Raw genomic sequence first — 26,898 nt, forward strand, 5'->3', positions numbered from 1 at the left:
AAAATAAATTCAGAGGTAATCAAGATATGACTTTGTCCATTATTCAAAGATAATATAGTTAAGCCTAAATGAAGAGAATTGTGTGGCTGATAGATCTGTCAGCAGCTGGGACAGGTGCCTTGTGTGCAGCTGGCAGACCTGTGTCTGTACCATGTCATGAAATGTATTTGTCAACTTTTTCCAGCACAAGTGTTGAAAAAAGCAGGCCCCATATAAAGACACAGCTTTAATTTTCTGGTGACATCTGTTTGGTAAATCTGATCTCTAACAGAATGTTGATTAGTCCATTCAATCTCACAGCCAAACAGATTTCAAAACTGTCAACCGCAGTCTATATTTTCTTTATGTCACTCAAGTGGCATAAACAAGAGTAAAATGTCTACAACACAGCCCACAAATTCAGAAGGATGAGAATCTCCCCAAGGCCTGAAATGACAGCTTCTCCAAAGCTCAGGATCATTTTGCTTAGAGGCTGTCAAACAGCTAGAAAATGCCCTCAGTGCACTGGTTAGGCCACACCTTGAGTCCTGTGTCCAGTTCTGGGCCCCTCAGGTTAGGAAAGATGTTGAGTTGCTGGAAGGTGTCCAGAGAAGGGCAACAAAACTGGGGAGGGGTCTGGAGCACAGCCCTGTGAGGAGAGGCTGAGGGAGCTGGGGTTGCTTAGCCTGGAGAAGAAGAGGCTCAGGGGAGACCTTCTTGCTCTCTACAACTACCTGAAGGGAGGTTGTAGCCAGGTGGGGATTGGTCTCTTCTCCCAGGCAACCACCACCAGAAGACACAGTCTCAAGCTGCACCAGGGGAAGTTTAGGGTGGATGTTAGGAAGAAGTTCTTCACAGAAAGAGACATTGGCCATTGGGATGTGCTGCCCAGGGAGGTGGTGGAGTCACCATCCCTGGAGGTGTTTAAGAGGAGCCTGGATGAGGCACTTGGTGCCATGGTTTAGTTGATCAGATGGTGTTGGGTGATAGGTTGGACTTGATGATCTCAAAGGTCTTTTCCAACCTGGTTAATTCTATTCTGTTCTATTCAGGCTTTAAACAACTGCTGGGTGGTTCCTTATACATGCAGAAACAGGAGTCAAATTTACACAATGTTTTTCATTTCCTGAAATATTTGTAAATGAGTTCATACCTGCAAGCAAACGAGAAACTGGGAGATGAATGCTGACTTTTTCCTGAGAAACACAGTATCTGATAGTCTCAACTGAATGTCCACACATACTGAGAACAATAGGCTGTTCTCCATCAGTAAAACCACTATGACACTGCATCAACACAGTCAGGCATTTCTTGTAAGCTTCAATTAACACTTTCTCCTGAAAGAAAGATTGCAGTTTACAGAGATCATTTGAAAAAAAGGAAAAAAAACCCACAACCAACAGAAAACCCAAACCAACAGACAAAGAGCTCTGCAAAATACAGTCAGCATAAATAAGACAGATGGGGGTTTTATTTTTGTTAACAGTCCTGCAAATGTAAGTTACAGAATCCAACAGAAGGAGCTGAATTAAGGGGTACATGGACTGCAAAACTAATACTGGTTACTCCCCAGTTTTGTGGGGTTTTTTCCTTCCTGTAACTGATACTATGGGAACTTTTTAAGAAATTATAATGCTAGGGTAGTCAAACCTGCACATGAAGTAACAGTGATAGATTAAAGCCAGCTGGAATGTCCAAGTACTCAGCAATCTCTTGCTCCAGGGCCGTATTTTACCACATTGAAATTCAGTACTCAAACTACAACTAGCTGAAGGGAGGTTGTAGCCAGGTGGGGGTTGGTCTCTTCTCCCAGGCAACCAGCACCAGAACAAGAGGACACAGTCTCAAGCCATGCCAGGGGAGAGTTAGGCTGGATGTTAGGAAGAAATTCTTCACAGAAGGAGAGATTGGCCATTGGAATGTGCTGCCCAGGGAGGTGGTGGTGGAGTCACCGTCCCTGGAGGTGTTCAAGAGGGGATTGGATGTGGCACTTGGTGCCATAGTTTAGTTAGTCATGAGGTGTTGGGTGATAGGTTGGACTTGATGATTTCTCAGGTCTTTTCCAACATTATTGATTCTATGAAATGGAGAGGAGAAACCTGATTTATAACCAGGCAGCATTTGGGAGATCCAAGGCCCACTTCTCTGTCCTCTCTTCTCTGAAAATTGCAACCTGATAGTGTTGCAATGGTCACAGCTTTCAGGTGTGTGACAGAACTCACTCCACAATACTTTTTAAAGAGCTTAACAACATTCTTATAAATTGCTTAGTCCAAGCTGTAGAAACTGTGTTTAAATACAGAAAAGATTTGCACTTGCTCAGAGAAGATTATCTTGGCTTATGTGTTAAGCTCATTTGTTACACAGGTTAATGTTTGTATTTTTATCACAACATGGAGAAACAATTCAGAAGGAACTTACATCTAATGCACACCAGTCCTGCATCATTGAAATAACAAGTGTTAACTTCATCTGCAATGTAAATGCTGCTTCCCATTCTGGTTCCATTTCTATGTGCTGCCCTACTTGCCGAGTTATTGGATCCATACCCTAGAACAAGGAATTATGCATTTCAGCCACTTATCACTGAAATATGTTGAGAGTATTAGCATAAGTGTGAGACAGTAGTTACCTGGCCCTATAAACATACTGTTGCTATAACAGGAAAAAAGCAGCTTGGGAGACCATATGAAAAGCAATTATGCACATCAAAACAGTAACAAGAAAACAAAACAGGAATTGGAAGAGGTACTGGATGTGAGCTCTATTTATTATTACCACCTGCAGAGTTTTCAGTCTCATGAGCAGTACAATAACATTTGCCTAGATACATTGTCTCACACAAACATTTTTGGTTTTCAACATATTTTCTTGGGACAGTTAATTGTCATGAGTTGGCACATGAGATGGCAGGGCTTGTTGAAAGGGCTTTAAACTAGGCTCAAAGGGGAAAGGGGTTAAAAACCTGCACTACAGAGGAGTCTAAGGATAACATCCAGTCTGCCATTTCACTGGAAGTGGGAGATGACAATATCAAAATTTTCTGTGGCAAGTGGCAGGATGACACATCAGGGTTGGAAGGATGGGGTGATGGAGAAGAGCCTGGAGAAGAGGAGGCTCAGGGGTGACCTCATTGCCCTCAACAACTACCTGAAAGGTGGTTGTAGCCAGGAAGGGGTTGGTCTCTCCTCCCAGGCAACCAGCACCAGAACAAGGGGACACAGTCTCAAGCTGTGCCAGGGGAGGTTTAGGCTCGAGGTGAGGAGAAAGTTCTTCACTGAGCGAGTCATTCGTCATTGGAATGTGCTGCCCAGGGAGGTGGTGGAGTCACCGTCCCTGGAGGTGTTCAAGAGGGGATTGGACGTGGCACTTGGTGCCATGGTCTAGTCGTGAGGTCTGTGGTGACAGGTTAGACTCGATGATCCTCGAGGTCTCTTCCAACCTTGGTGATACTGTAATACTAGAGGCCTCCAAACTGTTGCACTGAAGCATGCTGTGAACACTGCAGCAAGGTCTTACAGAGCTGAACCAAAGGCCTCCGAAGTAATACGAGGCAGGAGGGTTGCTGCCATGAAGGGAACAGTGGAGTATCCCTCTAATAAGGTGACATGGCCAGCAGCCCAGCTGAAGTGCACTACACCAATGCACACAGCAGGGGCAACAAACAAGAGGAGCTGGAAGCTATCCTGCTGCAGGAAAGCTATAACATAGTAGCAATTACAGAAACTTGGTGGGATGAATCCTAGGTCTGGAGTGTGGCTATCAATGGCTACAAGCTGTTCAGAAGGGACAGGAGAGGAAGATGGAGTGCAGGTGTTGCCCTCTATATAAAGAGGTGGATGGAGTGTGACGAGTTGTCACTAAAGAATAGCCATGAGCAGGTTGGAAGCTTATGGTTAGGTATTAGGGATCAGGACAACAAGGGGAGCCTTATGGTAGGAGTCTGCTACAGGCTGCCCAATCAAGTGAAGCCTATTGATGAAGCTTTCCTACTCCAGCTTGAGGCAGCATCGTGATCACAGGCTCTCATCCCTCTGGGGGATTTTAACCACCCTGACATCTGTTGGAAAAGCAACATGGCTGGCTGCAAGCAATCCAGAAGGCTCCTAGTGTGCCTAGATGACAATATCTTAAGACAAGAAATTAACAGCCCTACTTGAGAAGATATGGTGTTGGACCTGATGGTCACAAACACAAGTGAAGTCATCAGAGCTGTCAAAGTTGAAGGCAGCCTGGGCTGCAGTGATGATGCCCTAGTGCAGGTCACTGTCCTAAAGGGTATGAAGCCATGAGAAGCATAGTTAGGACGAAATTTTAGGAAAGCAAACTTCCAGCTTTTCAAGGAGTCAGTAAAATAGGACCCCATGGGAAACAGCCCTCAGGGACAAGGGAGCAGAAGAGCTGGCAGACCTTTAAGGACGCTCTCTATAGAGCACAAAAGATCTCAGACCCCACATGTAAGAAACTGGGCAAGGAAGGCAAGACACCACCATGGCTGAGCCATGACCTGCTGGCCAAACTAAAGGGAAGTTGGGGCTACACAGGCAGTGGAAGAAGGGGCAGGCTTCCTGGGAAGAGTATAGGGACATTGCCTGGCTGTGCAGGGACAAGGTCAGGAAGGCCAAGGTGCCGCTGGCACTGATCTTGGCAGGGATGTAAAGGAAAACAAGAAAGGCTTCTACAGGTACAGTAACCAGAAAAGAAGGGTTAAGGAAGGTGTCCCCTACTAATGAGAAACAGTGGGGAATGTGTATCAATGGATGAGGAGAAGACACAGATTCTCAACAACTCTTTTGCCTTGGTCTTCACTGGCAACCCCTCTCCTCACTGCTCTTGTGTCAACGGACCACAAGTTGGAAACCAGGGAGCCATGTTTCCTCCCACCCTAAGTGAAAACAAGGTGCAGAATCAGCTGAGGAACCTGAAGATATACAAGCCCATGGGACCTGATGAAATGCATCCCAGAGTCCTGAGATAATTGGCTGATGTAGGTGCCAGGCAACTCTCCTGTATATCTGAACAGTCCTGGCAGTCAGGTGAGGTCCCTGGGGACTGGAAGAAAGGATATCACAACCTCCTTTAAAAAGGGTAGAAAGGAGGACCCTGGGAACTACTGACCTGTCAGCCTCACCTCCATGCCTGGAAAGACTATGAAACAGATCCTCCTAGACACCATGCCAAGGCACATGGAGGACATGGAGGTGATTCAAGACAGCCAGCATGGCTTTACTAGGGGTAGGTCCTGCCTGACCAACCTAGGGGATTTCTATGATGAAGTGACAATGTCACTGGGTAAGGGATGACCTATGGATGGGACCTATCTAGACTTCTGCAAGGCCTTTGACATGGTCCCCCACAACATCCTACTCACCAAGCTGGAGAGATATGGATTTGATGGGTGGGCTGTTCAGTGGATAAGAAATTGGCTGGACGGTCACATCCAGAGGGTGGTGCTCAATGGCTTGAAGTCTAGATGGAGAGCAGTGACAAGGGATGTCCCTCAGAGGCCTGTGCTGGGACTAGTACTGTTTAATGTTTTCATCAATGACAGACAGGGGGATTGAGTGCATGATGAGCAGGTTTGCAGATGACACTGAGCTGTGCGATGCTGTTGATGCACCAAAGGAACAGGACATTATTCAGAGGGATCTGGACAAGCTGGAGAGGTGGGCCCAGGTGAACCTCATGAGGCTCAACAAGAGCAAGTGCAGGGTCCTGCACCTAGGCCAGAACAATCCTCACTATCAATACAGACTGGGGATGAGGTGTTAGAAAGCAGCCCTGTGGAAAAGGACTAGGGGTTGCTGATGGATGAGAAGCTGGACATGAGCAGGCAGTGTGAGCTTGTAGCCTAGAAGGCAAATCACATCCTGAGCTGCATCAAAAGATGCACCGCCAGCAGATCCAGAGAAGTGATTCTACCACTTTGCTCTGCTCTGGTGAGACCTCACCTGGAGTACTGGAGGTCTGGAGTCCTCAATATAAGAAGGACATGAACCTGATGGAGAGGATCCAGAGGAAGGCCATGGAAATGATCAGGAAGTTTGGAGCACCTAAAAGGACAGGCTGGGGGAGCTGGGGTTGTTCAGCCTGAGGAAGAGGAGACTACCTGCAGACCTAACAGTAGCCTTCCAGTACCTGAAGGGGGCCTACAGGAAGGATGGAGAGAGACTGTTTGCAAAAGCCTGCAGTGACAGGATGAGGGGCAATGGCTTCAAACTGGAGAAGTGCAGATTTAGACTGGACATCAGGAAGAAGTTCTGTATTATGAGGGTGGTGGAACACTGGAACAGATTGCCTGGGGAGGTGGTTGAGGCCTCTTCCCTGGAGATATTCAAGGTGAGGCTCGACAAGGCCCTGGGTCAACCAGGTCTAGGTTAAGGATGTCCCTGCTGACTGCAGGGAGGTTGGACTAGATGACCTTTGGAGGTCCTTTCCACCCTGGACCATTCTGATTCCAGGATTCTAAAGACTGAGTACTACAGTAACCTAATGGGCTCTTGGCATAAGAAAAAAATAAAGAAGGAAGGGGAAAAAAAGGCATGATCTGAGGCCTACAGTACATGCAAGAGACTACCACAAACCAGCTAACATAAGCTAAGCACCGAGAAAGGTATCCTACTGAGGTACTGAGAAGTTACTTACACCTTACTGATGATACAGTCATTCTGCCCTTATAAAAATGTCACTGCTTTTTAAATACTCCTCTTAGGGCAACATAGCACATGAAAAAGCTGAGGAAAATGCACATAGGACTCTCTGTACATCAGGAACTATATAACCCTCAACATGAGAAACAACTCTGCTGACATTTAAGTAGTGACTGGAGCTTTCCCTACAGATCAGTAACATACACCAGACTCAATCAATGATCTTGCCTGCATCTACAACTGCAGAATATGTCCCAAATTATTGTTTTCTTTTTGAACCACTTTTCCATTTTGTTGTCCTCTACAAAAAATCGTAATGAAAATACCCAGGTGAGACATTGTCTCAGGAAAACATGATGTCTCCAGAAGTTATACTGCACCAAGGTTACAAAATGAGGAGTAGGGCAAATTTCTTCCATTTTTTTTTATCATGACAGCTAACTTCTTGCTTTCACTTTGCAAAATTCAGATTTACATACCTGCATACATTTGAGCAATTCCAAGAAGGCATCAAAACCCTCTAGGAACTTTTGCCTCAAGGTGTCTGACCACTCAGTTGGCTTACTTATCAACACATACCTGGGTACATTAGAAAGAAGCAAGTGTTAATTTTATGTATTTTCCTTCCTCCTCAGTTGATCAAATCAGCAGATCAAAGAGCTGATAGACTTACTTGAGATCCAAAATGAGGCTCTGAACACGCCTGAACTTGAAAGCCTGCAGAGCGGTGTAGCGTTCGAACTGAAACCTGCCTTGGATATCACGGTGCCTTAAGTGGTCCATGAAAGTTTTGATGATAGTGGTCATGAGATTTTCCTCTGTTATTAGCATTCGAGCCTATGCCAAAGTACATTGAAATTTGCTGTAATTAACAAGCACAGCTAGCAAGAGTGGCACACTGCACCATATGTGAGAAGTTCACAAATGAAGTTTATAAGACACACAGACTTTCCTCCAAAGTAGTTACATCAAGAAGTAAAACAGGACAACACATCAAAAGCCAATCTTCCACACATTCACAGAAGAAAAAAAGTAAGCTAGACAGAAATCATCACCATCCAGATCTCTTTTTTCAGATGCCTTCTGTACAAAAGTCTGACCTGGTTAGGCTCCTGGTAACCTATATCATTATGACAAAACATATGTCATTATGCATCTTACAATTAACTTGTACCTCTCTCAATATGTGTTGTCTCCTTCTAAGCATGAGTCCTTTAAGAGAGTGAGAGCTCCTCTGTTTTCTGTTTACAAACTGTCAAGCTCTGTGAACAGAACATCTTCTGAACTGCTAAGGAACTGTACAGTGCAATTTCCATATGGAAATTACATGTAATTACTTGATTCCCTTCAAGGGCTACTGCCTATATCCATGTGTTGGAGGAAAATCAACAGGCATCACAAAATATGATGAATAATGCCTTCCAAACCCAAACCCACAATAGAGTAGGAGAACTAAAAGGTTACTGCTACTCCTACTTAGGAGTTCTTCCAGAATTTCCCCACTCTGTTGGTTCTCCAAGGTAAATAAGATCACTCCTGCAGCTCTCAGATCTCATGAAGATTTTGTTATGTGACTGGTAGGTTCAAGAAGATTTGACACTCTGATCTACCACGACGACACTGGTTAGAGAGCCTCTGGGTTCTAGAGTTGCTAATGATACTCCAAAATACAGTTTCTAAAATTCTACTGACTGCAGGGGAAAAAAATAAATGAAACAAATAATTCTAATGGTTAACATTTAATACATAAATTAAAGCAATATCACCACCACCAGCCACCCATCCTCCCTCAAACCAAAAAAGTCTCAGTTATGCAAGTGCTCAAACCCTTAAATTACTAAGATCAGTTTGAAAATATAACTGGGGGTGGTGGGGTGGTTTTACATTGCTCAGCTTATTCAGTTAAGAATGAATAGCTCCAGATCCATATAAAAATAATTCCCAATTTATATGCTAAGAGCTTATCATAATTACTTCCATGTCATCAGTCTACAAAAGAGTCAAAACCAATTTGCTGTATTTCTTTTTGCAGGCTTTTGAAAGAGAAAACATGTAAAAGGGACACTGCAATTATCCTCCTCTAAAGAAATGCTTGAAGTTCTTTTTTAAAGGACAGATTTAATATGTATATTCCACTGCCTCATCTGCTAAAGGAAAAAAATACTATATCCATTTGAATAACACTAGTTGGCTAAATCTAACTGTAACACTGGCAAGACTCTTACTGAGAGCATCAAAATGAAAAAGGGGTAACAATATTGCTCTTAACCATGGAAACAAACTCCTGAGGTCTTGCTGAATCCCCATGAATAACATCCGCCCCTAGGAAACTGAAAACCAACTTTGTTCATTACTGTAACTACTGCTGGATTTTGGAGCTCGATTAAGCTGATTAAATTTGGAAGGATTCAGATGCATTTATTTTTGAGCAACTGTGGCTAGGAAAAAAAAAATCAGACTTTTCTTGCCAGTACAGCTCCAAAGCTTAATTTGTCTAGTCTGTAACATAAGCAAAGGTAGACTTATTTGGAGCCTGGAGCATAAAAAGACATTTCCTAACCAAACTTCAACTAGTGAAGGACCAGCAGAATTAGTCAGCTGGGAGAAACAGCATTGCCTGAAACAACGTACCAAAAGCTAACTGGAAACCTCAAACAATGCATCTGAGCCTGGAAGTAGGAAATATCATGGATCATTCATAAAACTGGACCAGAAAGGTATGCTCCGAAACAGTGCAAACCACAACAGATTTCTACAAACAGTGACTGTATCCTGGTATGAGGAGGAGTGGAAATGTTATGTGTATGTCTCCAAATAACCATCTAAAGTACTTTCCTAAAATTAGTAGAAGAAAAATGTAAAAAGAAATCCAAAATTACCTAGCCCACTCTGGGAAGCCAGACTTAAACTCTGCAGCAATGCTGAACGATTTAACTTCTAAACCCTTTGCAATGTGTGTCAACAGTCTGGCTGCTGCGCAGCAGCAGTGCCCTGAATTTCCACAGTTAACATTAAAGAAACCTGCAGTCTTCAGTCAAGAACTTTTGAGTGGCTTTTAACAAATAAAGATTTCCTTTTTTGGGTGGTTGGTTGGTTTTTTTTTTCAGTACTTACAAGAGAAGGCACTGTGAATATCTGTATCGAGAGGTCAGCAATTGAGAACTCTCTGTCGTGGTCATCTTTCATAAAATCACTCTGCAATCGCTCATAGTTCTATTAAGAAGGAGGCAAAAAAAGGCAAGGAGTGCCAACTATCAGTTTTTAAAAGAAAGACAGGCACTACTCACCAGAGTAGGTACAGTGAAGAGTTGGACAGACAGAGCAGCCACCGATACTGCCCGTTCGTGATCATCCTCCATATAATCTCTCTGCAACTGCCGGTAATTCTAAACAACAAGGGGAAATTCACCTCTAATCCACACTGACCTGATTGTTTAATTTAAATGTCTGCTCTGGGAAACTTTAATGCCATGATAAAGGGAAGAGGAGCTCTTATGGATTATTATATAGGTATTCTGAACAAAGCACATGACAACTTAATCTGCTCACACGTGAGAGCTGCTCGCTCACTCTGACAATGAGAGACTAATATTTTATATTCCACGCCAAAAAAAATTTGTCTTCAGCAGAGTGAACCTAATTTTGCAGTGCTGATTTGAAACCTTTCAGATACTAATTACTGCAGAAACACTAATCAGCATAACTGAGTTTCAGAAGTATCTCTAACAGCTCACATCTCAACAATGAGAAGAGATTAGCTCTTAAGAAGTGACAGCCTGCACAGTCGATGGTGAAGACCAAAACATCCTAACTGCTTTAGTTCTGGGGAGCCTGGCATGCCCATTGTCCTCCCAGGAGATGAGAGGCCATTGTAATGAATATTTTGAAGACAGATATCAAGTAGTCAGCATTTCATTTCAATTTTTGACTTTTGAAAAGTGAAAATAATTCTGGGCAAGAGTTCCTTTGAAGCACTGTATGCTAACTAAGCTCTCTCTTGGCTCAGCAGTGTAAGTATGCAATGGCTTTCTGTAAGGGAGATACTTACTCTTGCAAAGCGGATAGCAAAGAGTTTCTTGTATTTCAAATCCATAAGTAGACTGCTCATGAATAATTGGTGATACACATTTCTAGCTCCTTTAAAGAAAAAAAAAAAAAGAAGAAAATGGTGGCATGCAGTATTTTACATCAATGTATTATGGAAACATTTAGAAGAGCAAACTTCTACAGACGGAAGTAAGGGTGCACTTCAGCAGACTTATTAAGTCTGTGAGGTGATAGCAAAGGATGAAGAACACAGAAAGCAAAATTCTTCAGGTGGCATCATTTATTACTCTTGTATAAGGTAACACTGTGCTGTTGAATGAGGACTGAACTCTACGCCTCCCTAGGATAAGCAGAGGATTTGGATGGTCCAGAGTAAAAAAGGGGAAAAACCCCCAAACCAACCACACACACATAACCCCCCAAAAAAACCAAACCAAACCAAAACCCCAACCAACCAAAACCTGACTGTGCCATTATGAAAAGTCTTGCAAACTGCATTTGATAGTTGTGAACAACCCTGCAAAATAATCAGCTTAGCCACTTCTGAATTTCCAGACTGTTGGAGCAGCATCCCAAAAAATATCAGTACAAACAAGAACTGACCATATGGGTCAGTACAGGTGTATGAGAGGACAGGAGCACCTCTCCTACGGAGATGGGGTGAAGGAATTAGGGCTGTTCAGTCTGGACAGAAGGCTCTGGGAAGACCTTGAAGCAGCATTTCAGTTTCTGAACAGGACCTGCAGGAAGGCTGGGGAAGGACTGCTTAGAAGGGTTTGCAGCCATAGTATGAGGGGAGATGGTTTCAAACTGAAGCAGGGTAGATTTAGGTTGGACATAAGGAGGAAGTTCCATATACTAAGAGTGGTAGAATACTGGAACAGGTTGCCCTGAGATGTGGTTGAAGCCCCATCCCTGGAGACATTCAAGATCAAATTTGATGTGGCCCTGAGCAGCCTGATCTAGTTGGAGGTGTCCCTGCTCGCTGTAGGGTGGTTGGGCAAGATGACCTTTGAGGGTTCCTTCCATCCCAATGCAACCTGTGAATCTGTACATAGCTAAAAAATTCATGCACACATGTGCCATTTCTTTCTGTAGGTCACTTTTTAAGTCAAAAGCCATTCCTTATTTTGAAAAATCAGACCTAAAGCAAACCCTATCTCCAAATGGTCTCCTTGTGCTCCTGTCCTCAATATATTTTGAAGTGCATCATGAAGGAACAAATTATAACAAGTCAGGCAATTCTGTCTAAAACATACCACAGTAAAAATGCTCAAACATTAGCAGATACAGTAAAGGGAAAACTTTTATGCATAGCATTGTTTAGCATTTTCCAGAAGTCTTGAGAAAACTCACCTTTCCACAGTTTAGAATCATACAGCATCAGTTTATCCACAAGAGAAGAATTATCACCATCCGGCCCCTCTTGTAAGCCAACCTGACACAATATTCGACGCAGGCCATCTTCATGAAGATTAAGTGATACAAGTTAGTTACAGTTCAAATGCAAACTTGTACATTATTTTGACAGAGTAGAATTCTCATGAGACACAGTAGAAGCTACAGGGCCCTCTTTTCCTTGATACTGCTCATATTTTGCCAACAGAAACAAGTATTTTAACACCTTGCAAGTTTCTCACTAACCTTACAGAAAAATAGGAGCCTTGTGAAAAAAAAAAATCAGCCACACAATTTGTTTCAAAGTTATCAAACAAAAACATGTTTTCCTGAAAGTGCTGCCTGCTTACTAATAGAAGAAATATTAGACAGCAGGCTAATCTTCTAGCTTATAATTGTCTTGTTAATAGTCCTAACAAAAGGAAAATATAATTAATCTATGAAAAGACTCACACTCACATATGAGGTTTTTTTACACTCACTAGCTGCTGCTATTTTAACACTTCTCTACATATTTTATTCTTATGGAAAGCAGTAATAATTGTTATTACATAAATGTGTAAGTTGCTATATGCTTGCAGAGAAGCCTGCATCTGCAATGGAACACCACGTAAGCACACTCATATTGACAAGGTCCAGCCCAGCTTTGCACTGCAGGTAGTGTATATTCGCTAGCACAACTATATGACTTATTTCTGCACACTGCTCAGCCACCTCAGCTTCTTAGCCAAAGCTGGCAGTGGATTAGTGCCATGTATACTATTCTACACAGCTTAGTGTCATGTATACATTCTATACATCCTGTGAAGCCCTATAGCAGTTGGGGGTTTTTGCCTTGCAACGTGCATTCCAATGATTGTTATGAAAGTTAACTGTGTTGCTCGACAATACCAAACATGCTTACTCCTGAAGAACTGACATATGCTAGCAAGGATGTGGTAGTCAAGTCCATGACAAAATTGCATGGTGTGGTTTTTCCTTTTATTCACTGACAAGAGTTTGACATTCATTTCATAACAATTACTCAGCCTTTGGCACAGCAGATCTCTTCACTGCCAAGTGCCCCTTGGTCAGGGCCATTTAAGTGTAACTACCTACACGGTGCAATGCTATCATTCCACATTACAGATGAGCAGCAACATTCTGTTTGAAAGATTAAGCAGAGCCCAGATGCTTGGGTGCCTTTGTTGAAAAGCTAAGGAAAACCATATTTTTCAAGAGTCTGTTTTACAAAACCAGACTCCAGAACACGCTGCAAGACTGTGTCCCAAGGCAGGTAAGGCACTGCAAGCAGCTGAGCATGTAGGTCACAAACAAAACGCTACCATCAAACACTTTTGTCCTTCTGAATTATAGAGGACCCTGCATTTAAAATAAACTCTGCAGGACTTCAAAACCACTACACACAAATCAAACTATAAATGCTTTCATCTGTAACGTGATGCTCCATTAACATATTACAGTTGCAAAAAAAAAGTCATTTGAATGCAGTGCTGAAAAGTGACTTCAGCACCTGGCACAAATGACATGGTGCAGAACTGGGCTTAAAAAGAGAAATGAGAAAAACAGTGCCTGGCTACATGTTACACTGAAAGGAAAAACTATCTCAGAAATTAAATATCTTCATGTCTCTCTATTATTTGCCAGCAACACTAGCAAAATGTTAAACTGCAGCCTTAACCTTTCAAAAGCTGGATTTACTGTCTTTATAAATTAACAGAAAAACTACTTATCTTTCAAAAATGGCAACATGGTAGAGACCCTGTGCCTGAAACCTTGGCTAGTTCTTCAACTATCAGTGTAAAACATGCAATCTTTAAAGTAATCTTGCACCTAAGCAGAAGATACAAGCAGTACCACTGCTGAGTATGCCTTGCCATGAATTCTTACTAACATTTACAGATGCATAGAGCACACAGTGCATTGGGAACTGTGTCTATGTTTCTAGGTATCAGCAGTTTGACACATTTTCCTTTTATTTTCCCTCATGTTCCACATCTTCACAACCTTATGATTCATCAGGATAAAGGAGAAACCAAGTCAAAATAAAAACAGAGCTGTTCCATAAAAACTGTGTGCATCTTGATTCCTTTGAAGAAATCTCGTTCTAAATTTCTGATTCATACTTGGCTTCTATAATTAATCCAAAACCTCCACCCATCCTTGCCTTTTCTGTTGTTCTACTTAGCCAAAAGTCTGAAGCAAGCACTTTAATCAGCATTCATCAAATTACTTCTGAATAATTTTCTTTTATCTAATCAGGTTATTTTCAGTTTACTGCATTCATTTCAGACAAACTAGGGACTAAAAAGTAGCTTGTTGGCATACTGCATTTGACACCAATCCTCAGCTTCTATTCAACAGCAACTGAACAGAAAACAGTATCCAGGAACACTGAGTAAGACTAGTAGCACCTTGATACAAAAGTTAGAACAGCACTCCAACAAGAGAAACAGAACCAAGTCTGACAGGTGATAAACAGCTTTGGCTTACATTACATATCTGAAATAGGCAAACAAAATTGCTTCAGAAATTCAGCTTGCCTCACAAATATTTTCTAACTTATCTCAAAAGAGTTGAAGTTTGCCCACCTGAATATCCAATAACACTGCCAAGCCAAGTTAGAAGCTTCAAACCAAAGCTCTGATGGGCAACAATAGACGAATGCATAACTTGTACCTTCAATGGCTTTGTCTGGCGACTGGTATTTCTCTTCAAAAGAAAAAAAGGCAATGCATGTTGAAGACTATAGAATAAGGGCAATGCATGTTGAAGACTATAGAATGTTTTTCTGTACAGAAACAGAGTCTCCTCCTCTGGAGTCTTTCAAAACCTGCCTGGATGCATTCCTTTGTAGCCTGCTCTAGGTGATCCTGCTTTGGCAGGCGGGGCAGACCAGATGATCTATAAGGCACTTTCACCCCCTAACATTCTGTGATTTCTAGGATTAATTTAAGTAACTTGCAATATTAATAAACATTCTGATTACTAACACCTACATAGGGATAAACCAAGAACATAATTACCCTATTAATATTTGAGGGATCATCCTATGCAATATCAACATATTTAGGTCAATCCATTTTCCACCCCTGGCCCCTTATCACTGTATACACTGATCTGCTGCATTCTACTGATAAGCAATCCCATGCACAACCCTGACAGCTGTGCACGTTTCTCACAACATGATGTACAAGTCATACAGCAGTCCAGCAATAAAGAAACTCTTTAGTCATGTACTATTTTCAAAGCTACAAATGAGAGACACAGAGTTAAAGCAACAATTGAAGCATTTTCCCCCATCTCTTTTATAGAAACCCTAATAGTTAAGACATTACACATAGAAGTCATTTGTTGACTGCATTGGTGGCAAGTTAAAAACGTTGCACAAGTGTATGTTTAAAGATGCTAATGTTTTCAAGATACCTTTAATAGTTTAAAGCCTAAAACTCTAGTTGCAGTCTTTGCTTTTCAGTGGTAGCAGCATGAACTAATTATTTCACATGATTAAGTAGTTTAGAAAACCTCATTCTCATGTTCTTACATAGAAGAACACTAATATACAGGTATTATGAATATATACACACCCATGCAAAATGAAAGTGTATTCATAGTTTCACACTTGGATTCAATCAGTAGCAACACCCATAGTTGTGGCTGTGAGAGACAAACTTCATACTAGAGACAAAAAACTGAAGTGGCTGAATATCAGTGATCTGAACTGGCATGGATTTCTAAAAGTTTTATTTCAAGTTCCTGTACAAATTCTGTTTTCTGAAGGGAAAAGTTGTCTAGGAATTTCTTCCTAGGAAATTATTTTAGTAGGAAAAAAACCCAAACAAGACAACAAACAGCACGAAGCTGCATTTTGACACCCCCCTTGTGCATATTGTAAATGTATTTTAATAATACAAAGTAGTGGACACACTAAAGAGTCATTACTGTTATATCACAAAATCATGTAGCAAACTCTCTTTCTGATTAAGATAAGGCAAGTAAGTAGCTAGTATTACTTACCACTATCACTGATTTTGCTTGATCACAGTACTGAAAGTCTCCGTACCGAACAGACCTACGCCCCTTGAATGTGTAAAGAAGCAACATTACCACCAGCTTCTAAACAAGAAGTTCCAATGCTGTGCTTTACATTAGCATAACAGATACAGGAAAACAACTTTCAGATGCACATTAACCACTCTATGCTGGTTTTCACTTTTTGAAGTACTTTACAGCATTGCATACTTGGATTCCCAAATACTTTCAAAAACAAAAGAAAATTCTATTCATATATGCAGTTACCTGATGCATTAAATGTTCTCTGCTTAATATTACTTTCAAGACCTAACCATCACACTTCTTTTATTTAAAATACTGAAAACCAATCTTTTGTACTAATGTGGCAAGTTTTGGTAGATTTTGAAGGTTTTCAAAAGCAGATATTAAAGCTAATTGGTGTATTAAACGTACAACTAAAGCACTTGGTTTATTTCAACACTGGAAGGTTTCTAATCCTTCTATATTGTCAGTACATGCATTAAAATAGTTGATTCAATTTATAGTGTATTACACACACTGAGATTTTAGATCTGGTCTGATGCCAAATCATTGTTTCAGGCATAATCTTCTGATTTCTTTTACACACACAGAGAGGCATATGTATATATTTATATACATATACATTCATGTATGTATTTAGAAGTGGGACAGGAATTAATAGTAGGGGAAAAAAATCTCCAAGGTGCATCCTACATTACACAGCATGTGTTCAAGTCACCATTTACATACTCAGGGACCAGAGAGAAATCTTGAAGGGTACTGACATGACAAAAATAATTAAGAGTTATAGTCAGCACGCAGTGATTGTGAACTGGTTATTCTATCCCAATGCTGTATGAAAAGGTTGACCTCTTCCTGTCATTATCATTTGACAGTTGTGAACAAGACCTGAATTTTTAAAACCACACAAATAGTTCCATGATCATCATAACAAAAGCAATTATGGATCTTATCTTTCACAGTTGACTGGCATTACTTTGAGAAGTATTTCTCAATCTTTGAGCACATATCGGGGCTCTTTCAATGCCAGCTCCATGGTGTGCAGTAAGGGATGAGCTAAAGCTGCTGCCTGTCTTTGACAGAAGAGTGAGAGACACCCTGCTATCTACACTCACAAGACTGACTGGAATGCAATTGCATTGGAATATATATTCAGTATTAGGTCTGATTTGGGTTGGCCAACGAGTTAGGACATTTTAGGGCAACCTGACACAGAGTGCTCAACCACATTAACCACACCCTTTGGTAAAACAAACAGCAGGAAGTGTAGTTGTATAAAATAAACAGTAGGGCAAGTATAATTGAAGGTTCTATCAATTAATTGACTTACATCTCTATCTACTGTTGTTGCAAAGCCAATCGCTTCCTTCTGTGTGCAGTTGACAGCCTTCTGAAGAGTATAAATAACTTGTTCGTAGGTATGGACTTCATCATTGAACAGCATGCAGTAGTAAGTGTCACTCTTCTCACTTCAAAGCAAGGATTGAATTTGTATCATCTGAAGTAATGTAATTTTTAAACAAAGCAATTCCTAGTTCAGCAAAGTTTTCCCAGCAGCAAGACAACCCAAGAGTGGCCTTCCTTTGCCATACATGAGTATCTGTCAGCAATGTGAAAAGGCCTGACCATCCCTGGGCCTTACAGAGATATGCAACTTTCCTTCAGGATTAAGTCCAAAATGAGCAGGCTCTTAGGACAATACTTAAGTCCAAGTAGTTGATTATGAATGGATAGTTTGTTCCTAAGGAAAACACACTTCCTTCCAGAGCAGCTGTACTCAAGACATTCCTTCATAGCGTCTTAGAGATTTCACCAGGCTTGGCATTAATTCGCCACACCTGTATCCCTAATATACACAAAGGAATATTAGACAGGAAAAACTTGGCAGACTCTTAAAAAGCCCAAACTTCACAATCTTCAAAACCACAACTTCCTAAGCTTATATAGATTCAGTGCAATCTCTCAGTTCCCATTGTTTATTTACACAGCATTCCTACTCTTATAACCAAAGATACGAACAAGACATCACAAATTCCTCATAGCTGTCATGTTACAAACACTTACACATTCTGTACTGCTTCAAAGTTTGTAAAAAGTGGACCATAAACAGTACAAAATGCCTTTGCCATCAGAATTCCAGTAACTTTGATCGTAGGAAATTAATCTGCCACTTCTTCTAGGGTACTGCACTGCTTAGGCCACACCTTGAGTCCTGTGTCCAGTTCTGGGCCCCTCAGGTTAGGAAAGATGTTGAGATGCTGGAAGGTGTCCAGAGAAGGGCAACAAAGCTGGGGAGGGGTTTGGAACACAGCCCTGTGAGGAGAGGCTGAGGGAGCTGGGGTTGCTTAGCCTGAGAAGAGGAGGCTCAGGGAAGACCTCATTGCTGTCTACAACTACCTTAAGGGAGGTTGTAGCCAGGTTGGGGTTGGTCTCTTCTCGCAGGCAACCAGCACCAGAACAAGAGGACACAGCCTCAAGCTGCACCAGGGGAGGTTTAGGCTGGATGTTAGGAAGAATTTCTTCCCAGAAAGAGAGATTGGCCATTGGAATGTGCTGCCCAGGGAGGTGGTGGAGTCACCATCACTGGAGGTGTTTAGGAGGAGACTGGATGAGGCACTTGGTGTTATGGTTCAGTTGATTAGATGGTGTTGGGTGGTAAGTTAGACTTGATGATCTGAAAGGTCTTTCCCAACCTGGTTAATTCTATTCTATTCCAATTTATTTTCTAATACTTCCCTCTCAATATTAAGAATGCAAAGCTGTCACAGAAATGTTGTTTCATCATTGCTGTATAATCACAGAAGTAAAAAACTATGAGAAAAACAAATCTATTAAAATTATTTTAGTCCACTGTCTACAAAACATTCCTGACAATTTTAGGAAAGGCAGAAAAGATACTTAAAATTGGAACTTGCATTTACTGTTGTAAATATCTGCAAGCCTTCAAAATGCAGAAGACAAATACTATACTTACCTCATTTCTAGGCCAGGCAATTCATTTTCCTTTTCCCATGTTAAAATATCCACGGCGTATTTAAATGTGATGGCAAAAATATTATAAGCTCTTGCTACCATATCTTCTGGTAAGTGTACAAGAGGATCCTGGAAAATAGATATAACAGCATTTGAGAAATTAAATGACACTCAAAACCTTGTCCAATTTGCACCTCTGTCAAAGATGTAAACATCTTTAAATGACTACATTTGAAAGGAACAGAGTCAGTAATAATTCCAGGGGGTTTTTCCCCCCAGCTTTCACTCCAATCACTTAAGTAGTAATCTAACATTCAGTACCTAAATATCAACTTGCCTTTGATCATCTACTTAAAATTTTCAAACACTTCTCCATTTTCACTTTTACTCTTTCCACTTCTGCACACCTTCTAAGATAGTTCTTCTCCAGAGCTTTTAACCTCAGCATTATTAAAATGTGCTTCTTCCATGAGGCCTTCAAAACCAGTCCCAAGTCACTGCATCTACTTACCAAAATTAGTAAACAGCAGAACACAAACAGTTATGCAGCTATTGCCTTGATTTATATGCAGCACACTTCTAGAGGTCTTATATATCCAAGCTTATACAACATCCAACACACCAGGATCAGGATTTATAGAGGACATCTCTTACATTCTGCAGTTCTGAATGCTTAAAGGTAAACAGGTATTTTATGGTCATCTGCCCTTATCTCAACTCTTGTTCACAGGCAGGTGCTGCTGTAGGTAGGGGAACTGAAATGAGGAGGGGGAGGAAAAGGAGTGCTGCCTTTAGCCTAGAAAAATCAAAGAGACTACTTTCTTGAGCAGCAAATAAGAACCACTGCCAACTCTGAATCAGGCAGTACACCACTACCATTTCCTTCCAATCCATTTCAAGGGATATGTGGGACAATTGAGAACAAATATCCTCTTCTCTAAAAGGATTCTACTTCTAATATTTCAAATTCTACTTCAAATATTTCAAATATCCCTCTTCTACACATCTGGGAAGGGAACATGGCATGCTTTGCAGGTGTCCTGGGTATATACTATCCATTGGGTCACTGACTCAATTCATCATTTGGTATTTTGCAGTGTATGTAACTGTTAGCCAATTAAAATGTTTAACAGTATTTCAATTTCTATTTTAGGATTACCTAATACCAAATTCTTTTTCACTACAGTTTGTGTAGTATCAAAGCTGCCACAATAACCTTCTCAGAACCTAAGTCTGTATTGCCTACAGGAGGACCTTGACATTCAGCTATTCACCCATACTAGTAAAGTTCATACATACACACACGACCCCCAATCCCTGGAAGTGCAACAGGAATGTTAACAACTGCCATTCCTCTTTCTTTGCTTCATTTAAAACCTATCTAGAGTATAGAAAACTGTCACCAGGATCAAAGACAAGTCTTAAGCAGCAGTACTGTCTCCATTCCCAGCACTGTCAAAGACATACCTGGGCAAGACAGAAAACAGGCTCCAATAATGCTCAACAAATAAGCCTTGATCTACCTCAAAACCAACGTTGCATAAGGTAAGACATCTCAGTCTCCTTCATTCATAGAAGAAACACAAAGCCTTCTCAATATCTTAGTTTTTCTGTCAGTCACTCACTGTGTGACACCTTTGGACACAAAAGTAGCAGTCCACCCAAGATTTTAGAACAAGAGTTTTCTAAGGCTGCTAGGCTAATGCAGGCTGGCAGGTAGATCAAGTGGCAAGCACTTGCAGCAGTGCTAGAGTCTTAAGGTTGAGATAGTGAGAATGGGAATCAGAAGGGCTGCTGTCACTGCAAATACTCTTATAGCTGCTTCATGGAACCACCAGATCAGCAAAATAACTACAAATATTTGCCTTACATTTTCACTTCCAAAAATACCCAACAAACAAACTCAAAGAAATTGTATTACTTAAGATGCAAGTGGCCAGACCAGAAACCAAACCACCCATACTCATTCCTGAGATGATCACCTCTTATACTCTTCACCTAGTATCTGTGAAGGACAGAATGCTCCTCTGGTTTCCATTCACTTAAGACAGCAATACTTTCCACACCAAAGATGGTATCTGCCATCTTAAATGGCCACTGATCATTTCTTCCCTTTACAAATGTGTTACATTTCTTTTTGAGCATATATAACTTAATAACAATGGTGTTTTGCAACACACAGCTTGAAATCATACTGTAAGAAGTAGCATGCCTTTTTGCATGGCCAAGTTGTTATCCCCTAAGAAATGATGAAAGTATGTTCTCTATTTACTTTCTCCATACAAACAAGCTTTTACAGATCTCTAATCCCAGATCATTAAGGGTAGAAACCTTCTTTTAAAAGCTGCTGTGGATGAAGGACAGCTGTCCACCTCAGACCCTGGCTTTGTGCACTGCTTTCACAAAGCCTTTCCCCAGCCTTCCCCACACTGCCTGGTCTGCCAAGCCAGAGTCCCTTCTTCCTCTGCCCTCTCTGCACTAGAGTAGACTAACGGAAGATTCCTCTGTATTAATCCCTCAAATGGCCTCTTATGGGATGAAAGCATCTTGTTCCAGGGGCAGCTTCCTGCAGAGCTACTTGCTGGCTTGTCCATGTCCTTCACAGGACGAGCAAAGCTTGGTGCTGCCCACTGCAGATGGGGCTGATCTTTCCTCCAGCTGTACTTCTGCCTCTGGTCCTGCAGAACTGTGGACCTAGGAAACAGCAGAAAGGGCCTGCGGAGCTGTGCACACTTTGTAATGCTGTGGTAGGAAAGGAGGTCTTGTGGTTTATCTGCCTGGGGGTAAGAAGCCTGCTCAAGGATTAAACAGATCTGGGGGCATGGGACATTTTCTGCAAGGAGCACACAAGGACAGCATTAGCCAGCATTGTCTAAGCTGTGATGGATCAGAAATGTGATAGATCAGAACTATGTTTCTTCTGGGCTTGCTGTGTGCCCCATCCACTGTCATCGTCTGGCCACATCTTGGATCTCATGTGACTGAAGAATATCAATGCCTTGCTAGAAGGACCTTTGGTGCCTAGTGCTGGGGCAGAAGAGACTAAGGCTGTCTGCAGGTACTATGTGGACTAGACAAGGTGATGTTGGGAATTTGTCTGATGCATCTCATGGGCCAAGAGTTTCTCCTCACTGATGAGGCTCAGACCATGAACTGCAAGGCATCAGCACCAGCAAGCTCTGTGGCTGTGCGGTGGTTTTCAGAGAACAGGGGGTTCCCAGAGACAGGGAGCCCCAGAGAGAGAGGAGAGACCTGACACAACTCAGCATCTCTCATGTGTGTGCCTGAGAGGGCAGCAGGGCTGGCGGCGCTCATGCTGTAACAGCAAATCACTTTGATTTAAAATCTGTGCACTTTACTCCAGTAAGAGTCAAAGCATATGCTGCACAGACAGCTTCGTGACTACACAGAGATGGTTTTGTAATCACGTGGCAGACTCCCTCTACCTTTCAGAGTAACTCAGAGAAAACAAAGAAATAGAACTGGAGCTGCAGAGGCAACCAAGAATGCACAGAGCGAAGCCTTCAAGTAGAAAATGTCATTCTAAATAACTCCCTAAATTAGAACACTTTGTGTGGCACACTGTCATTCCAATATTACTATTAAATTTCATCCTCTCTCACACATATGGCACAGAAGCCTAAAAATAACCTCCTATGACTTTTTTTATACATATATATATGTACACACATACACAACAATGTTTTGAAACACAATGCTTCAATTGCTATCACCTCTTCTTCTGCAGTCTCTGAAGTGTTAAGTTCATGCTTCTGACAGTAAGGACCTTCTTTCCAAGCTTCTGTATCACCACAGTCACAGAAACCTCCTCCACCTGATGTTGTCATCTAAAATTATTGAAGATCAAAACAGTTCATGTAAATACACACATACATACATGCACATCAAGAGCTAAAACTACAAAACCACAATCACAATACCTGACAGCTTTAGCTAGCACCACGCTAAAACAGCAGTGAAACCATGTCTACCTCCATGGTGGCTGAAAGCTTATCTAATTAATCTATCTTTGCCAAAAAATAAGTAAATAAGAGTCTTCCAACACCCCCAGTTTGCCCCACCTGAAGGCAGTGGGCTCTTCCTGCTTTCCAGTTTCTGTGAATCTCTTTGCAATGCCATCCCTAGCATTTCAAATTCTCCCATTTGTCACCCGAACAAAGCTCAATCGTTTCACGTAGCACTACTACACAGGGAGTAAAAAATGTGCTCTTTACAGTAAAATGAGTTTACAAACAAAACTTTAAATAGCTCAGATAAATCTTACTAAGCACAGGAAAAAAAAAAGTCTGAAAACTGCAAAGATATAATTTATACTGATTCAATAAAACTTATTTTAAAGCCAGGACCATCTCAAATTAATCAGTGTAGTACAACTCTTTTGCAACCCCAGCTATTAACTTGATTCATAGAATCCAGATTTACAAGAAGGCTGCTATAGCAGTTTTCTCTTAGCTTCTTAGTTTAAAAACACTCCAAGGGCTTCTTGATTTTGTTTGTAGGGTTTTTCTGAACTAATCTGCACCAGTAGTAGCAATATATTACTAAAATAAACAGGATCTACAGTTCCAGTCTTCCATTTTAGCTTTAAGAACAAACAAAAATCCAGCTGCTGTACAGAGTCCGATATCTCAGGCATTTAAAGGAAGTAAGTCTCAAATAAAAGGGGTTTCTTAACAAAGGTTTTTCAATACCATTTCAAAAACAATCAAACTCAAGGCAAGTCAAAAGCTAATGCTGTCACAGCCACTAAAGCACATGTGTTAAAAATAACATTCTCCTATTTGTAAGATGAACTGCTGTGCATAAAATGGATTTACTTGATGTTTTAAAGGGTTAACTTTCAGAATTTCCATGTAGATCAACACACTCATTTTTGTTAAGATTTCTACAGAAAGAGTTTCAAACTTTGTGTTGATCCAACATTTTGAAGCTATGGATACATTCTTAAACTTTAAACAAGGAGTTTCACACACATTAGTGACTGGCTCACACATTCCAGCAGTATTACTAACCCTGTATCGGTGCTCTCTGTGGATACTGCCAAGAAAGCACTCCATGCATAACACACAAGTTGGGTCAACTGCACAGTCTCTGAAAACAGCAACAAAACAGAGGGGAGGGGGAGGGGGAAAGAAAAAGCATTAAACAAGTAAGTCTGCCTTTAATTCCAGATTTTACAACAGGTGATTTCAAAGTCTCACCCATATGAACCTTCTGCCTAATGTCTATGTTATACTGAAAGAGGCAAGGGATGGCTTCCAGTAAGGTGGAAACAAATGAAGAAAAACAGACTTTAAAAAAGTCTGCTTTCTTACCAGAAGAGGCTTTACAAGGTTGTTTGGATAGCATTTGTATTTGGGCAGTATAGGCACCGCCTCCAAGAGGTTAGACAAGTATATAAGCAAACAGATGAATTACAGAACACAGTACAGCCAGGTAAACAAGCAAGTTCTCCCAAGTACAGAGTGCAAGTATTAATGATCTCCAGCAATCAGAGAAGACATTTTTTTCACTGGACACTGTAAAGAAAACACACAACAGGTTAGATTCAACCTCTGCCTTTAGATGCAGTCCTACAAGCTGACTGCAGAGGTCAAAGACAAATTTCCTCAGCCAGGAGATCAGCGCCTGCAATAAAGCCCTGTCTGTGAGCACTGCTAGGCAGGATGGGATGAACAGCACCAGACTAAAACTCAACCTATGACGATTAGATAGCAGTAGTATTTCTAGGAAAAGTGCTAAACAAATGAATGAGACAATTATGCATTACATTTAACTGCCTCCCTGAGAAACAACAAACACACACACCCCTAGGTAAGGCAACCCACTTGAAGGCTGATTAAGAGTCAGGTTTTGCAATGTAAAAATAAGTACCATGAGAATGAATGTCTTATGATCACTATTAAGACAATAATCTGAGAAACATCTGATGTTTTTCAAAAGGAAACACCAGAGAGCCTATGGAATGTTACTAGTGAGAATTCTCTTAATTTCATTTCACCAAATAAATTAAACCACTGAAGAAAATCAGGCAACCTTGACTCACTAGGCATAAAATACCATTTTCTCCAGAGGGGCTACTAAAGATGAAAATAACCAAGGCAAAAATCACACAAAGCTCTTCTGAGAGACTAATTCATGTTTATGGCTTTTTGCTGCTGTTGTTCATTAAAAAAATAAATAAATAGTCAAAAGCCACCTATTGGAACAATATGCCTACAGAACCGAGTAGAGCACTTTCAAAATACTAGGTACTGATTCTTCAGAGCCATGAAGGTGTGGCAATATACTTGCAAACTTGATACCATTCTCCAAGTAACTTCTCAGACAAATCAAGCTGCTTATACCCAGAGAGGAGGCAGACCTGCAGGCTTCACAGGTCCACAGAGATGCCACAGCTTTTAATGTATTTCAGGAGCTCACAAAACAATTCTTTTCTGTATCTTCCAAAAGTTTAAATGGATTTATTGTCTTTCATGATCAGCTGGAAGTCAAAGAGAATTAAGACACAAAAAACATTAAAACTTTTACCTCTGTGTTCAGCACTTTATTGAAAGAAGACAAAACTCCACCTTGATAGCAACAGCAAAAATATTCTGTATTCACAGTTGACCCTGATATGAGAAGAAGATTGGGAACCTACCCACATATCCTTTCTAACATGAGTGACATCATCATTGTATTGCTGTATTTAAATAGTTTGCTCTGAAACAAAGCCCTTGAACATGCAAAGTGCATTTACTCACTCTCTAAATTCCACACCACTGGGTTGCATTACTCCTTATTTTCACAGTATTCTCAAGTATATTCTTCACACACTGAGTTGTTGGTGTTGAAAGAGTAAGTGTTTACAAGAAATTTACAACCTCCCACAGTTTTGGTTCCTCTATAGGAGGACTACTTGAACACTAACATACTACTTCTAGGCTGCAATGTAGTTTGACTTGATTAAAAACACTAGTTATGAGGTTTGGGGTTTTAGTTATTTGGAACAAGATTTCATGGAAAGGTATTAGAATTTCCACAGATTATTTTTCTGTATAGTCTTCAGCCTCCCCAGATCTCTCCACTTTCTCACAGGTGTCAAGGATGAATCTAAGAACACCTGAGAGGAGATGGGAGTTTTCTTACTGGTTCAAAGTATTTAAAGTATCCACCAGTTTCATCTCATCCCTCTCAATAGAGGAGCTCTCAAAACACTTCCAAAACTACCTACTGTAACTGATCATTCAAACAAAGTGCAGTAGAGGAAGCTTGCTGAGTTAAGTATCACAGTATAACTAAGGTTGGAAGAGACCCCAAGGATCATCAAGTCCAACCTGTCCCAACAGACCCCACAACTAGACCATGGCACCAAGTGCCATGTCCAATCTCCCCTTGAACACCTATCAGCCAGTAAAGCCAATAAGGTAACATTACTTCTAGAAAAAGAGAGCACTAGAGAGTAAAATTCTCAACAATCATTCTCTCCTTGTAAATAAATGGGATGGAAACCCAGGAAAATAAACCCTTGAAACAAGACAGACATTTCCTCCCTCTGTCACTCCACCAAGCATTCAAGTGTCTGAGAGAGTGGTAGAACCCATACAAATTAAGAAGCAGCTGTGACAGAGAACATACAAATTAAACTTGGACTAGAGATGGTTAAGGAAAGAGAATATAATGAATATACTGCTCACAATACCCTGTCTTAAAATTAAGGATTTTTCAAATATCACAGTATCACCAAGGTTGGAAGAGACCTCAAAGATCATCAAGTCCAACCTATCACCCC

At 41.0% G+C, this 26,898-nt stretch overlaps 1 protein-coding gene across 2 annotated transcripts in view; it reads right to left on the reverse strand.

Moving 5' to 3' along the window:
- The window catches only part of UBR2 (ubiquitin protein ligase E3 component n-recognin 2), a 75,665-nt gene that overhangs the window by 41,974 nt on the left and 6,793 nt on the right, over positions 1-26,898 (reverse strand). The window contains exons 3-15 of one of the 2 annotated variants that reach the window (XR_008462669.1): positions 24,137-24,215; positions 22,838-22,951; positions 19,105-19,232; positions 17,461-17,599; positions 16,092-16,154; positions 14,666-14,786; positions 12,033-12,140; positions 10,678-10,766; positions 9,744-9,842; positions 7,303-7,466; positions 7,109-7,208; positions 2,401-2,529; positions 1,133-1,316 (exon numbers count right to left, since the gene is read on the reverse strand). Coding sequence is in view for 1 of the 2 variants with exons in the window: in XM_054169161.1 (XP_054025136.1) it covers positions 1,133-1,316; positions 2,401-2,529; positions 7,109-7,208; positions 7,303-7,466; positions 9,917-10,015; positions 10,678-10,766; positions 12,033-12,140; positions 14,666-14,786; positions 16,092-16,154; positions 17,461-17,599; positions 19,105-19,232; positions 22,838-22,951; positions 24,137-24,215 (1,517 nt within the window). In the remaining variant the exon portion in view is untranslated. Of the gene's footprint in view, positions 1-1,132; positions 1,317-2,400; positions 2,530-7,108; positions 7,209-7,302; positions 7,467-9,743; positions 9,843-9,916; positions 10,016-10,677; positions 10,767-12,032; positions 12,141-14,665; positions 14,787-16,091; positions 16,155-17,460; positions 17,600-19,104; positions 19,233-22,837; positions 22,952-24,136; positions 24,216-26,898 lie in introns of both variants that reach the window. The other variant, XM_054169161.1, reaches the window with a different exon arrangement.

Source organism: Dryobates pubescens, chromosome 2, assembly GCF_014839835.1.
Source record: "Dryobates pubescens isolate bDryPub1 chromosome 2, bDryPub1.pri, whole genome shotgun sequence".
NCBI lineage: Eukaryota > Metazoa > Chordata > Aves > Piciformes > Picidae > Dryobates > Dryobates pubescens.